Source organism: Megalobrama amblycephala, linkage group LG14 (genome assembly GCF_018812025.1).
Source record: "Megalobrama amblycephala isolate DHTTF-2021 linkage group LG14, ASM1881202v1, whole genome shotgun sequence".
Taxonomy (NCBI): Eukaryota; Metazoa; Chordata; class Actinopteri; order Cypriniformes; family Xenocyprididae; genus Megalobrama; species Megalobrama amblycephala.
The window spans coordinates 46,319,248-46,336,055 of record NC_063057.1 but is presented as its reverse complement, the minus strand read 5'-3'; the positions used below and the strand labels follow the sequence as shown (position 1 = coordinate 46,336,055).

Here is a 16,808-nt window from a genome sequence, read left to right as displayed (position 1 = left end):
AGGTCAACCATTGCTTCACCTCCCAAGCAGTAGGGGGAGTGCTACCTATAAATAAAACACAAACAGCTGAACAAAAGGGATCTTAACTTAAATGTAAACTTTGTTTAAACTAAATTTAAATAAGTTTATAAAGTAAAAGAGGCAAGAGGACTGAATAATATAAAATAATAGTACAAATAAAAAGGCAAACGGAATGAAAATAATGATAATTCTAAACAAAATAAAATAACTATAGGAGAAATTGAAATCAAACAATTCAAATAAATAATTAAACAAAAACAAAAAAAACCACAAAAAAAACAGATTGAGAGAGGAAAGCCGACCTAGCTGAGAATGCACACAAGGTGCCATGGATGAGCCCACACAAAAGAAGTCAGGAGGTCAAGAGGTAGAATTCGAGAAGTATTAGACACTTAAACAGACTGTCCTCTAGTGTTAGTCAGAGGTATTATGACCTACCCTAACTTCAGTTCATATATGATCAAATCTGAACGCGTTATTCAGATTTAATAAATTATGGAATCACACTGATATTTTTCTTTATAGCAAATAACAGATATGACACAACATTCTATCTTTATAAAACATATCTTAAACAATTCCACTTACATTTTTTTTTATTAATGGCATGTCTTTTTCCAGAGCAAGTAAAAAATCAACATGGTTTTGCATCATTACTCCAGTCTTCAGTGTCACATGATCCTTCAGAAATCATTTTAATATGCTGATTTGATAATTTGAGAATTTTTTTTATTATTATCAATGTTGAACATTTGTACTGCTTAATTTTTTTTTGTACACTACTGTTGAAAAGTTTGGGGTCAGCAAGATGTTTAATACGATTATTCAGCAGGGATGGATTAAATTGATCAAAACCTTTTTTCTATTACTTTTTTAAAACTTTTTCATCAAACGATCAAGAAAAAATATATCGGTTTACTTTACTCAAAAATATTAAAACAGTATGAAGTGAGATAAAGAGACAGAAAACATTCCCCAAGCCAGTTCATTCTTTTGTATTTATTCTGTTAAAATCAACTTTACTTTACAAGTATCCCTGATCACAATGCAGAGCTTTAGACATATTTGTAAAGATAAAGAATAAATGACAAAAATAACAATATAACTGCTCTTTTTATCTCTTTATGAGAGCATGTACAACACATCTATCGTCTTCATCAAAGAACCTTGAGAATTACTGTTCAAACAATCTTTAGGAGTAGAGATATAGCGAGAAGGTGAAAGGAATGGACAATAAAAGGAAGTTGAGTGAACTTCTGAATCCACTCGAGTTGAATTCAACAAATCCAGGTGGGTTGCTGCCCGTGTAAGACTTGATCCAGTCCTGGTACCGAGAAACTCTGGCGTACACACTTGGATATTTGGGATTATCACATTGTTCTGGACCAAAACTCACAATGCCGGACTGAATCCACAGGGAGCCGTTCCTCCTGACCACTGGACCTCCAGAGTCTCCCTGTATTGACAATCATGCAGCATTTATATCTCTGACAACATACTGTGAACAACTGTTACAGACATAAGTATGCAATAGTGTATCCCAATTGTAAAAGTATGCCGGGCGTGTATCCACCAAAGAGTTTTTACCTGAGGCCAGCGTACCTTTTTAAATCGTTTACAGTGGAACACTGGGCATTTTTCTCATCACAGACTTAAAAAATGTTCTTTAACTTTTAGTAAAAAAAAGTATGCTGCTCATGTCCTGAAAAATGAAGCCAAAAGATTTTGATCTGTCCCTGGTTGCTGGTTGCTGGCTGCAGTATAGGTCCAACAACAACAACAACAAAAAATCATACTGCACTTCAAATCATTTTTTTCCCATAGATGGTTTCTGTCATTTTAGGTAGTTATTATGATGACATACATTCATATGTACACTTTTCGAACAAGTTTGGCTTTATTTAGTTATTTGATGGTGTGTGGCGTCATGATTTTGCGCTTGTGAATGAGTGTCCGGTAGTGTCGGTGGGACCTTGATACGGCAGCTCCACCTCACGATTTTTTTACAGTCTATGGGTAAAACAGCACTCGTCACTGTCACTTTTTACTTAGCCGTCTAATCACAGTGGTGGATGGGTGAGATAAATACCACACCGGCCAACCGTCACGTGAATAATAATGGAGAGGAAGTTAATATTGCTGGTCAGTAATTGTTGATGAAACAAACTGTCTGCGAAATCAGATACTAGTACATTACTTCTGTGGATTGTGCCTCCAAAGTGCTTTCAGGAACATCCAGCTGAGAGTTTTCATAAGACTAGCAATGCTTTGGTGGACACATGGCCTGTATGTTTCAGTTATCCATTTGGCGGTATGTTTTTTTTTTTTTTTTTTTTTCCCTCAGCGGGACAGTATGCATGGATTATTAGTAAATTCTAATCGGAAATGTGCATCCTTATGCACTTGAAGTGTGCATTCTAGGAGCATTTGTTGCAAATAAATATACATTTTTAAAGGGTTAGTTCACCCAAAAATTAAAGTTTGCTGTTAATTTAGACCATCCAAGATTTAAGTGACTTTTTTTCTTCAGCAGAACAGTAAATAAGATTTTAGCTGAAACCGTGGTCCTTGGTGATTTATAAAATGTAAATCCACAGCTACCATCATTTTGAGAGTCAAAAAAAGCATATACAGGCAACATAAAAATTAATACCCATGGCTCCTGGCAATACACTGAGGTCTTATGAAGTGAATCAATCAATCTGTGTACGAATCTGTGAACATTATTATCACCTGTAATTCATAGCCTCAATTCTTTTCCACAAACTGGTTATTTCGGACAGTTCATTTCAATGAACTGGTTCAAATAACCAATTACTAAAGCACCCAATAATGATGCAGATATTTTACACATCTAATGCATATAAAGTGAAACTAGTCTTAATAGTTTCTCATGTAAAAGGTGAGTTGATTATCAGTGTACTACTGTTGATTTAAGAACTACTGCCATAGGCTTATATTTCCAATACATTTTATTTGTTATACTTTATGCTTTTCAGCAAAATACATCAGAACGTACATTTGCGAGTTAAATGGTTGCAATGTAGAGCCCTGTAAATCATCAGGCCCGGGTCTACGGGAGTGCTAGAGGGTCCAAAACAGGCAAACAGATTTTGCAAATGCGCTAGTGCGTATTTGTGTTTCCAGTCTGGACAGCGTTAAGAGAGAATGTGTTGTTGCAGTGTTTTGCAATTTAGCCAATCACAGACATATGATTGTCCAGAATAGTTGGTACCAAGGGCGTAGATTTGGTTTCAACATCTATCTATCTATCTATCTATCTATCTATCTATCATAACTTTATGGCATTTATCTATAACCATTCATCAAATTCTAACATAACGGAGTGATTCTAAAAAGAAAGAAATTATGTTAAATATTGAAACCGCCAGTAGGTGGCAGCGATTCGACGTTTTAATGAGTGAGCTACTTAAATCGTTCATTCAAGCCAATTCGTTCAAAAGTCAGATTAATTAAGGAAGGAAACAAACACCGATGTGAATACTTTTGTCATTGATAAGACGCTATTGAAAAATTAAGTAACAAAACAGACGGCTGTTTTGGTAACTGGTTACAGTTACACTGATAGTTATGGCTAAATTGCAATGGATTAGCTAGCTAAAATATATGTGGAGTGTACCTAGCTATTACAATGTTTTCATACCTCCTTCTCAGTACATGCTTTATTCTTTTTAACATCCCTCTTTGAACAGAAGTTCAATATAGTCGGCTGGACAACGGTTCTCTTCATTTTTTGGTGCTACCCGTGCTCTCCATTCAAACATTAGAGCTCCACTCGCGTTGTTTTGGCGAAAGTGCGACGCTCATTGGTTGGGCGTTACCAATTGGTTCAATGGAAGGGGGGTGCTTTTTTGACTAATTTATTAGAAACAAAATTATTGTTACAAAATAAATGAATTATACATATGTTAGTATAGATCTACTGTGATTTTCATGTTGAAATATTGGGGGGGTTACCTCCCCCCCATCCCCCCGCAAACTACGCCCCTGGTTGGTACCGATCCTTTTTTCAGGAGCAGCTTCTTAGCAAAACCTGCTTTATACTGACCCTCGTTTATAAAGCAGTCCGGTGAGAAATGATTTGCGCAAACATGAAAGCATTGTTGTTGATCGAGGGGAATATTCCCTTTGAAAACAAAACTCAACCACTGCGTCTTAAACGGTTCAGATTTAGGAACATCAAAATGACTGCTGTGTTCGTTATTACACCCAAGAACAGAACACCACAATCGCTTAGACGCCATTCTGCTCCAACGTATCAACAATAGCGGACTATGGTGACAGCTCGCTCAGGGCGGTTCTGTGTTGAAATGCTTCTGTCAATTAACAAACGTGGGAGGGTCGTCCGACCGTGTGACGTCACATGGTCAGACGGCTCGATTTAAGACGGGAAAACATATAAGGAGATTTAATAAAAAACACTGGATGGATTTTTATCATTATAGGATGGTTGTGTACAGGCACTGCCAACACACATTTCAGTACAATCAACTTGTAAAAGTGCATGTACCATTATATGACCTCTTTAAAATTAACAGTGGTTTGTGAATATAGACTCTTTAATAACAAATGATTTATCAGGAGTGTTTATGCTGGGCTGTGTAGGTTGTGTAACAACACGTAAATTGAAACTATTACAAGGAAATGTATGTTTTTAAAGGGGAAGCGCATTTCCTTAGCCTTCCCTTGGAATTGTGTCTCGTCTATGTGTGTTTGAGAGAAAGCGGGGGAGAGGTCACTTAGCTCACCTATTTGTGTGCGTAATATTTATATATGCCATATATTTATAACCTCTATTTATAACAAAGAGCTGTGCACGCGCAAGTGACCGGATTTTGGGTGTGCACATCGTTGCTTCGCCACTACTAGAACTAAAACTGATTTGCCGTTTCTGTGTGTCTCTCATTGAAAATGTGCTAGAGACTTGTTCTTTGCACGTCCTGTAAACATCGAAGTAGGCTACTGCCAACCCAATTTATCAGGGGCCCACTGGGAATTCTCCCGAATTTTCCAGGAGATAATTTTATTATATAATATATATAATATAGCATTTGCATTTGCAGATAGTGTTGCGTGCTGTTTTATTTTACGTTGCAGAGTGAAAAAAAAAAAAATCTGAAAACATGCTTATACATTGTATATATATAAAATATACTGCAAATTTATTAACGAATAAACAAAACCTCCAGCCTTTCACCTGCATCTCAAAGATCGTGTTTAATTGTGAGTGAGAAATGGGGGCGATGCACGACGGTGTTTTGCCTAGAGTGGCAGTTGAGCTTGTGCCGGCACTGTGTGCAGGTGACCAAAAACTGGGGAGTAGTGTTTTGTAAATTGCTTTGGATTAAAATAGGTTAAAATGAATGACTGATGTCTTACCTGACATGAACTTTTCCCTCCCACATTTAAAAATCCAGCACAAATCATATTGCTCGTTATGCTCGGATTGCCCACATAAGCATTATTACATTCACTGTTGTTCACAACTGGCAACATCACCTGCTGCAGTATGTTAGCAGCCGGGCCTGTGACACAGATCAAAGGACAAATTTGATGGCTTTTAAAAAACATTTCTAGGTAAATTGTTGAGATTTACCGTAGTTTTTTTGTATTCAGTTAATTGGTAAGCAAATGCTCACTTACCTCCAGTCTTTTGTGCTCCCCATCCAGTCACCCAGATCTCTGTACCTCCAGCAAATGCACTACCAGCAGCCGCCAGACAGACTGGCTTAATATAGTCAGTGAAATTCACAGAGGAGGAGAGCTGGACCAGTGCTATGTCGTTGTTATGAGTAACATCACCTTCATAATTGGGATGGTTGATAATTCGACTTGCTGTCCTGTATGTCTCATTAGGGTTTGAGCCCGATTGTCTCCAGCGCCCGAAGTACATCCATATGTCAGATGCACCTACACTGTAAACAGAGAAAGTCTCTTTTAATCCCACTTTTGTCAATCTACAACTGTATCTTAAGCTTTATTTAAGATTTCAACATACTTCTGGAAGCAGTGAGCTGCAGATAAAACCCAGTCTTTATTGATTAGACTCCCACCACAGAAATGGCCTCCATACGTGTCACTATGAATGCTGACTTGCCACGGCCAAGACCCTGCTGCTGCATCCTCCCCTCCAATAATCTTTGTGTTGAGGGGGGCTTGACCACATACTAATGCGAGAAAAAATAATGAGAATTCCTTGTTAAAATGCCTCACATATAAAAGAAACATTCTGCATGGAAAACAGTTTTATGGTCATTATGACAACTTACCATCTGACTGGCAGAGGGAACCTGTGTGGGTAGACAAATACCAAGTAAACTCTCACATCAGTGCAGGCACGTACCATTGGCATGAAAACAAGATATAACCTCCACCTGAAGAATGCTATATATGGATTTTAGCCAAAATTCCTGTTAAATGATTTCATAGTCATGACATGAATAAAGTAACTAGCCTCATTTAAATTATGCCAGTTTATGCCAGTTTTACATACAGTGTGTATGTGATAGAACTGCATCTCATATATACAGAACACAGTTCTGGGTTACTGTGGTTATGGTTAAGATTCTGTCATGTATACAGATAATAAAGTTTCAATGTGTAAATGACTAAAATGTATTAAACATTCAATCTTTTTTGTGCATCATGCCATTGCTTTTGATCTATAGACCCTTTTACAGCCCACGTGATCAAATAGTTGTGCGCGTATTTTGGCAACGGAAGTGGTGTTGTTCCCCAGTGGTTCTAACGTGTTAGCAACTCTGAAAGTTTATATATATATATATATATATATATATATATATATATATATATATATATATATATATATATATATATATATATATATATATATATATATATACAGTGCCCTCCACAATTATTGGCACCCTTAGTAATTATGAGCAAAAGCAGCTGTGAAAATAAATCTGCATTGTTTATCCTTTTGATCTTTCATTCAAAAAATTCACAAAATTATAACCTTTCATTTAAGGAAAATAATTGAAAGTGAGGGGAAACTCACATTATGAAATAAATATTTTTCTCCAAAACACGTTGGCCACAATTATTGGCACCCTTGTATTCAAAACGTTTTGCAACCTCCTTTTGCCAAGATAACAGCTCTGAGTCTTGAGTTTGGAAAACACCTGACAAGAAATCAGAGACCATTCCTTCATGCAGAATCTCCAGATCCTTCAGATTCCAGCTCCATGTTGGTGGTGCTTCTCTTCAGGTCGGGGGACTGAGATGGCCGTGGCAGAAGCTTCATTTTGTGCTCAGTGACACATTTTTGTGTTGGTTTTGATGTTTGTTTCGGTCCTGATGGAAGATCCAACCACAGCCCATTATTGGATTTCTAGCAGAAGCGGTCAGGTTTTGATTTTTTTATCTGTTGGTATTTGATAGAATCCATGATACCATGTATCTGAACAAGATGTCCAGGACCTCCAGCAGAAAAATAGGCCCACAACATTAAAGATCCAGCAGTATATTTAACAGTGGGCATGGGGCACTTTTTATCCATGTGTGCACCAAACCCATCTGGTGGGTTTGCTGCCAAAAACCTACTACGTTGCCCCCCAGAATGTAATTCCGGTACGTTTCCTTGAACAAATTATTGAGACTGTTGGCCCTGACTTATTGTCTATTATTAACAAATGTCTCTATACTGGCACTGTACCTGGCGACTTTAAACTTGCCACGGTGCGGCCTCATCTTAAAAAACCTAGTTTGCATTACCGTCTAACTTTCGTCCTATTTCAAACTTATCTCTTTTTCTAAAATTTTAGAGAAAGTGGTTCTAAATCAACTTCAATCGTACTTGACTATTAATTCAATTTTCTTTTCATCTGTATGCTTACGACACACAACTTTATATCCCCTTGAAGCGTGATAATAAACAGGCTTTAAAGCCTATTTTAACTTAAACTTTGGCTTGCAAGTAATTTTTTAAGCCTCAATGAAAGTAAAACTGAATTTATTTTGTTTGGCTCAAATGACCACTGTGTACATGATTTTGATTCAGAACTTCTTACTCCATTCAGCACTACACGTGTAAGAAATTTAGGTGTCTGGTTTGATAATAATCTTAAATTTGATAAACAGAAAAGTGCTGTCATTAAGTCCTGTTTTTATCATCTTCGTCTTCTGACGAAGGTGAAGCCATTTTTGTCTCTAAAGAAGCTTGAAATGGTTATGCATGCTTTTGTAACATCTCAATTGGATTACTGCAACTCATTGTATATCGGTGCTCCTCAATCATGTGTTTCACGTCTACAGTTGGTTCAGAATGCAGCGGCTCGGCTTCTTTGTGGGAAAGGTAAACACGAGTCTATTACACCAGTTTTGATTTCATTGCATTGGCTGCCAGTCAGATATAGAATTGATTTTAAAATTTTATTGTTCGTCTATAAATCTCTTCATAATCAGGCTCCACAGTACCTATCTGATTTGCTACACCCATACACTCAATCAAGAGCACTCAGATCGGCTGATTCTGGGTTATTGCGAGGTTATTGCGAGGCTGATTCTGGGTTATTACTCAGACGTTCCCAGGGCACGTCTCAAAAACAGAGGTGATCGTGCTTTTTCTGTTATTGGCCCCAAGTTGTGGAATAGTCTCCCAATTCAAATTCGAGCTGCCCCAACTCTGTCTATTTTTAAGTCTACTCATAAAACATATTACTTCTCCCTGGCATTTAATATTTCCTGACTTGCTGTGCAATGATCCTATATTTAAATGCACCTCATCCATTTTATAATGTGTGTTCTATAGATTGTCTTATTGTTTGTAATCTTGTTGACTGTTTTGTTTTGCATACTCTGTGCAGCACTTTGGTCAACTTCAGTTGTTTTAAATGTGCTATATAAATAAACATTGTATTGTATTGTATTGTAACCGCAGTCATAACGGTCGACGGTGACGTCACGTGCATACCCTCTATACGAGTGACGCATCTTGTGTTATTGTACAGTCTTTGTTTAGAGTTGCGTTACAGCAGAATCTGAACTGTCTTCATAGTTGAGTTTCCATTATTGATTCAGCTCTATAAGTATAAATATAAATATGCTTTACAAATAAATGTGATTTGTCTTGATTATAGACACAGCAATTTCACAATCAACCTATGAAAAAATAATCTAGCTATAAACGGTTTATAGCTAGTTCTTAGCAATTCAATTGCTTGTCAGTTATTAAACATTTGAAACAAATGCTAATAAACTTACATCCAATTTTGTCATGTTATAGATTTTACCTGCTATGTTGAGAAGTATGACTCCGGCAATAGCTGTGTTAAACTTCATATCTTCTGCTGTTTCCTCAACCTTCAGGTTTATAATGAGATGTAAAGCAAGTACTGCCACATTTATCTAAGTTATCCTGCCCCACCCCCACTATGTTTATCTCTGATTGTTTTTTTGTTTTTTGCTTTTTTAGGAGGAGGAGGGCGGGGCAACATAGCTTGCAGAAAGCATGTACAACACAGAAAAAGTAATCTCCAATCTATTCTTCATAATTTAATTCATACATGTATAATGAAATACATTCATTCCCAAATACATACACTCAGTTATTTACTGGTGTGATCGTAGTCCCTTCCAAACCTGACATTTGCAGACATGTACATTTAATCCCCAATCCATATCTGTAATATAAATATATAATTAATAAATAATAAATTAATAATAAATATATAAAATAATATCTGTGAATGTTAGATGTGGTAGGGTTTGTCCTAACTTTAGATCTGTAAAAATGTTTTCTGGGACCTAGTATGAATCAAATCTTTGATCAATGTTTTTTTCTTGGTATCTCTCTTCATGTGTTTCTGTATTCACTGCTATTAAATGTCTGTGAATGTTCGATTTGGTAGGATCTGTGCTAATTTTTATTTATTTATTTATTTTGCAATAAATAAAAATTAAAAGTTGCCAAAAATGTAAATATCTTGCTTAATGCTTGAAGTAGTGAAATTGTTGAAAATTCACCTGTGTTACTTAATTGTGATACTGTGATAAAAGAAAACTGATTTATATGATATCTATCTTTAAAAGTCGTGAGTTTAATATTTTATCCAATTTTTTCAGACATATATGATTGGGACATACAAATCTACTGTATTAAGGCAATAGTTTATGCCAGGGGTTCACAATTCCAGTTCTTCTTCTTTTTGTGTTAACAGGTTTCTGGGACAGGGTGTGTTCAGAGCCATGTAAGAAGTGAAACTGAACATGATTAAGTGTTTAGTTATGATCCTTTGAAAAAATTTGAAGAATTTACTGTCACACAACAAAACCAAACTACTTTCTGTAACAGCAGTTTCCACTAAGTCACATTATATCTGGAACTATGCCTTCTAGCCCATATGTGCTCGCACACTGAAGAAAAAAAAAAAAGGAAACAGATTGTCTGATTTACTCATATTATTTGTGATCTACTCAACAAAACTGTGTTTCTCTTCTAAATTTTTGATTACTGTAACTCTAAAATTGTCAGTCTACTAGATTAAATTATGTAGGATGAATATGAACCAGTCAAGTAGCCTATTGTCAGGTGCTGTTCTTGGCTAGATGATCCAGAATAAAGAGACTTGAAGAAGATGAACATTTAAGTAACAATAGAAACCAAGAATCAACCAAAGATACAAACCAACTAGTAATGTTAACACAAGACAAAGAACAGAAGCTAACTGAGAGTTTAAATACAGAGTGACAATGAGGGACAGGTGAGATTCTAATCAATTAAACAATGAAACAGTAAATAACTATGGCAACCAAGAAAACAGGAACTTAACACACTGGAACTGAACACAAAAGCTGCTTCCCAATTCGGAGGCTGTACCCTTCGAAAGCCGCATTTGAAGGCCAATTACATCACAGCAGCACGACAAAGGCTGTCCCAATTTGAAGGCTCCTACGGCCTACGTCCTTCTTTCCCCAGGTGGCAAAGGATAGAATGAGTGGATCCTCAAGTGTTAAAAGCCAGGGGTCTTTCTTTCTTAATCCTTTGATGCATAACATGGGTCAAAAATGACCCGCCTGAGTTTTTATTTTCTATATCTTTGCAAGAAATTAATTTCTTCATTCAGTATTCCAGGTATTCCTCAATTAACTTGTTTTTGATCATAACAAATCCTCATTTTAATTTTTTCTTTCTTACTTTTTTAATAAAAATCATTTTTGTATCACTACCCTTCTAATGCATAACATGGGTCAAAAATGACCCGTATTCATTTCCTATGTAATTTCAATAACGGTTGAGTGTTTCTTTGCTGAATCTTTAAAAGAAATGTATTTTATCATTCATTTATTCCAGGTATTACTTAAATAACTTGTTTTTGATTGTAAAAAATCATTATGTTCATTTTTTCTTTCTTACTTTATAAACAAACACAGTTTTTGTTTGTCTACATAAATTTTACACACATGGGTCAAAAATGACCCGTATTCATTTCCTATGGTATTTCAGTCATGACTGAGTGTTTATTTGCTGAATCTTTGAAAGAAATGTATTTTGTCATTTATTTATTCCAGGTATTCCTTAAATATCTTGTTTTTGATTTTCTACAAATAATTATGTTTATTTTTCTTTCCTACTTTATAAACAAACACAGTTTCTACATCAATTTTACACACATGGGTCAAAAATGACCCATATAGAAATCTTTAATATTTGCAAATTTTTGCAAGTAGGAACATATTTACTGCAGACAACTGTTCATCTGCCACACATTTCACATCTTAACAAGGCTACTTTTGTATATTTGATGGATGTAAGTCTTATTATATTTAATATATTAGGCTATATATTTCATAATTTTTTATTTTTTGTCATAAATCAATGCAATTGGTCACTCTTTAAATCTGTCAATGTTCCTGAAAAGTAACAGTTTTGGACATATACAACATGGGTCTAAAGTGACCTGAATGAGTTATTACTTTCTATATCGCATATATTACAATAAATTAATTTTATCATTCATTATTCCATCTATTACTCAATAAACAAATCCTTGTTTTAATTTTTCCTTTCTTTTTGAATTAAATTTTTTTGTGTGTCATTACCATTCTAAAGGCCAAAGTATACTTCACTTTTGTATGCGTATATGAGGATCAGCATACAGATTTTTGTAACTTTTTATAATTTCCGCCGGATTTCTGTAACTGTGTATGTGCAACCTGCACATACACATTTAAATTGCGTTTGTGCGCAAAGTATACTTTCATCACTTTCAGCTTTTTTTACAGTGATGTCATCATCCACCTCAGTTCTGTTGAGGACCAGCCACTAACACTCTAGATAAAGAAAATCAAAAGCACTGTTGGTCGATTCACTTATTATATATTTTCACTGTTGGACAGAAACCTTGTTCAAAACTGTTACATTTCAGGAACACTGATAGATGTAAAAAGTGACCAGTAGCATTGGTTTATAACAAAAAATACAAATTATGAAATATAATATATAGCCTATTATATGAAATATAATATGACTTTCATCCATCAAATATACAAAAGCAGCCATGTTGAGAGGTGAAATGTGTGGTGGATGAATAGTTGTCTGCAGTAAATATGTTCGTACTTGTGAAAATTTGCAAAGGTTTCTATACACTGTGTGCAGAATTATTAGGCAAGCTGATTTTCTGATCATATTTTTTTTCCAAGCACATTTTACCAATTCCAATCCACATCAATCTTAATAACTACTATTAATATTGTTTTTAATCATTTATAAGTGATATATAATTGTTCATGAAGGCTGGAAATGAAAAATGCCTTATATTCAGGTGTGCAGAATTATTAGGCAGGTTTGCTTTTACAGGCAAAATGAGCCAAAAAAAGAGATTTAACTCAGACTGAAAAGTCAAAAATTATTAAATACTCACGAGAAGGACGCAATACTAATGCAATACTAGAATTTGCAAAGTTAAAGCATGACCAAGGGAAAGCAAAATGCTCATGGGGTCAGCGGGGTCATACAAAATCAGGTGGAAAAGAAAAGACACATGTTAACTGCAAAAGATTGAAGAATTAAGGTGAAGAATTAAGTGTGAAACCATCAGGAACCCTTTAGTCTCCAGCGCCACCATTTTCCAGAACTGCAACCTACCTGGAGTCTCCAGAAGTGCAAGGTGTCAGGATCTCAGAGACTTAGGTTAGCTAAAGAATCCTAAAAAATGACCCGCTCTTAATAAGAATCACAAGCTGAAGTGTTGTGAAATACATGAAGACTGGGTTTTTATAGGCTTTATAGACAGACAGCTTGAGAGTGACTCCTGAAGGACCAGCACCACATCCTCTTTTACCACTGTTTGAAGAATTTATCTTCCAGAATCTGGCAGTAAGGTGTGGGAGTTTACTTTCAGTCCCTCTCTTATCCTGAAATGTCCGTCTTGCAGAGATGGACTAAAAATGATCTTCCAAAACTTACTGCCAGATTCTGGAAGATAAATTCTTCAAACAGTGGTAAAAGAGGATGTGGTGCTGGTCCTTCAGGAGTCACTCTCAAGCTGTCTGTCTATAAGGCCTATAAAAACCCAAGTCTTCATGTATTTTATAACACTTCAGCTTGTGATTCTTATTAAGAGCGGGTCATTTTTTAGGATTCTTTAGCTAACCTAACTAAGTCTCTGAGACACCTTGCACTTCTGGAGACTCCAGGTAGGTTGCAGTTCTGGAAAATGGTGGCGCTGGAGTCTAAAAGGTTCCTGATGGTTTCACACTTAACTCTTCACCTTAATTCTTAACTCTTTTGCAGTTAACATGTGTCTTTTCTTTTCCACCTGTTTTTGTATGACCCCGCTGACCTAATGAGCATTTTGCTGTCCATTGGTCATGCTTTAACTTTGCAATTTCTAGTATTGCATTAATATTGCGTCCTTCTCGTGAGTATTTAATCATTTTTGACTTTTCAGTCTAAGTTAAATCTCTTTTTTGGCTCATTTTGCCTGTAAAAGCAAACCTGCCTAATAATTCTGCACACCTGAATATAAGGCATTTTTCATTTCCAGCCTTCATGAACAATTATATATCACTTATAAATGATTAAAAACATTATTAATAGTAGTTATTAAGATTGATGTGGATTGAAATTGGTAAAATGTGTTTGGAAAAAAAATATGATCAGAAAGTTAGCTTGCCTAATAATTCTGCACACAGTGTATGGGTCATTTTTGACCCATGTGTGTAAAATTGATGTAGAAATACAAAAGCTGTGTATTTAAGATATTTAAGGAATACCTGGAATAAATAAATGACAAAATACATTTCTTTCAAAGATTCAGCAAAAAAAACTCTCAGTCTTGACTGAAATACCATAGGAAATGAATACGGGTCATTTTTGACCCATGTGTGTAAAATTGATGTAGACAAACAAAAACTGTGTTTGTTTATAAAGTAAGAAAGAAAAAATGAACATAATGATTTTTGTCAATCAAAAACAAGATATTTAAGGAATACCTGGAATAAATGAATGATAAAATACATTTCTTTTAAAGATTCAGCAAAGAAACACTCAACCGTTATTGAAATTATATAGGAAATGAATACGGGTCATTTTTGACCCATGTTATGCATTAGAAGGGGTTTTCATAGCTTATGCATCAAAGGGTTAAAAACATGAACTTAACCCATGTGTTACCACTGCACAGCTTCATTCGTGAGGTTGTCTGAGGCAAAACTTGTTCTAATAGTTCGTTTTGTTTTATGGAGCAAATAGCAGACAGTTGAGTTTATTAAAATAAGGGGTATTAATGAGTATTTATTAGTGTGGCTTGGAGGTAAGGCAATAAACCATTTCTAATATTTAAATTATGACAATAATTTTGTTTAATTTAAGGCACATTATGCAGGATTTTTGGATTAAAATATGCGAAAAACACTAGAACAGTGTTACATGTTTTGTTGACTCGTGTACTTGCATTATCCCAAATGTTTCCAAGAATGTTTAAATCCAGAGAAATAAGCACTTTTAACCATACTCATGACCGGAAGAAGCAGAAGCGGCGACTGGAGCATAATAAAAGCTCCACTGCTTTCGAGACGCATGTCGCGCTCGTCTCTCAATAGCAATCGCTCCAGCGGCCTCTCATTTCTGCCCAAGTCCTGTCCCAATTCTTTTCCACCCGCTGTAGTCGTGAAGACAATACATCTCATGATTCCGCAAAATCAAGGCGTCATCAAGCTGCACCTTTGTTTTCAATAAGCGACCTCTAGCGGTGAAAATTTACATATTGTGGCTTTAGTTTAGTTTAGTTTAAATTATGACAATATTAAATTGTTCAAATTTTTTTGTCAAAGTCAAAATATTTCTTCCTTCTTATAGAGACTATTTACCCAGTCTCATATATGTGAAGTTCACAACGTAATTTCAGGAGGAGTGAACCCATCTAATCTTTCAATTAGTGAAACTCAAACATAATCTCAAGAGGAGGGAACCCTAATCTTTCAATTACATCCAGAGCATATAATCAGCTACTCACCCTGCTCTGGCATCAGTTGTTTCGATATCCCTCCACCTCCCCAACTCCACCACTTTAATTTAGGCATCTCATCTATCATACTCCTCTTCCAGGCACTAGTAGTCCCTGGGGGGTATATCCAAGCTCGAGTTGAAGCTGCTTCCTCGAGCCCCTCCACAGCGGACAGCAAGCCAAATACGCTTAACCTTATTAGCTTAAAGATTTTATGAGGAAACAAACTCGTGAAACCCTATTTAGTTTACCCCTAAATGTTTATTAATGCATTAACTATCAAACATGTACTAACATGTAGTTAAGGCTGCTGTTATACATGCATGATTCCTTGTGACTCCTGCCATAGTTAAGGATCGCTCTTAATTGCTTCATGATTAGTTCATGAGTTGCTTCGGGAGAATTGCTTCATGAGTTCATGTTGAAGTAACCATTAATTCAGGTATTAGTACATTAATCATGTACTCTTATTATAAAATGTTACCAAGCAAACTTAATGTTAATATGTCTGACAGTATCACAAGAGGTGTCTTTGGACACAGCCATTATGCTGATCAATTCTTTAAAAGACTTCTTTGTACAGTACAGAGAGGAGGAATTTCAAAAATAGATGTCCATTGCACGCAAAATGGCAAGTGAATTGAATGGAGGCATAGAGTTTAGGAGAAAACGCCTACGCAAACAAAAGAAATTCCATGATGAAACCGGCAATTACAGTGAAGATGAAGACCCTGAAGTGCATTTTAGGTGTAGCATTTAATGTAAATGTTGACAGCTATCCAGGAACTTAGTGACAGGTTTAAAAATATTGGCCATGTCTCTGACAAATTTAGTTTTTTAATCAAGATGGAAACCATGACAAAAGAAGAACTGGAGAAATTTGCATTAAGGTATGCGCTTACAACAAGTGACATCTCAAGAGATATCATTAAGGAAATCTACCCTGCAAGCCGAATTCTCAAAGGGCACAAAAAAGCCATGATCTTGCATACCCCTCAGCAAATGTGCAGTTGCTCCCCTATGTTACATAGCCTACTTATTTTGTATGAAAACTAGCACATTAGTTACTTATGCATTTAAAAGTACCGTTGTCTCAGTGCTGCACGAGCTCTCTCTCATAAACACAAACGCGCACGCGCACAGAGACAGAAGATCATTGTAAAATGAAAATGGCCATGCTTGGTTTAAAATTTGTTCTTGCTTGTGTTATTTTCTGTCAGAAAACATTTTGAATTATCCATCCGTGTTTTTAAGATTCGTTAAATGACGGACACTTTGATTAATACAACCCATCGT

The 16,808-nt window shown here is 35.7% G+C and overlaps 1 protein-coding gene across 1 annotated transcript; it reads right to left on the bottom strand.

Moving 5' to 3' along the window:
* Positions 1–1,001: 1,001 nt before the first annotated feature.
* Positions 1,002–9,437, bottom strand: LOC125245875 (chymotrypsin-like protease CTRL-1). The gene is made up of 6 exons (XM_048156685.1): positions 9,297–9,437; positions 6,312–6,332; positions 6,041–6,209; positions 5,686–5,957; positions 5,422–5,567; positions 1,002–1,477 (listed from the first exon to the last, which is right to left on the bottom strand). The coding sequence occupies exons 1-6, from the start codon at positions 9,343–9,345 to the stop codon at positions 1,214–1,216; spliced, it is 921 nt and encodes a 306-aa protein (XP_048012642.1). The 5' UTR covers positions 9,346–9,437; the 3' UTR covers positions 1,002–1,213.
* Between the last annotated feature and the right edge of the window lie 7,371 nt (positions 9,438–16,808).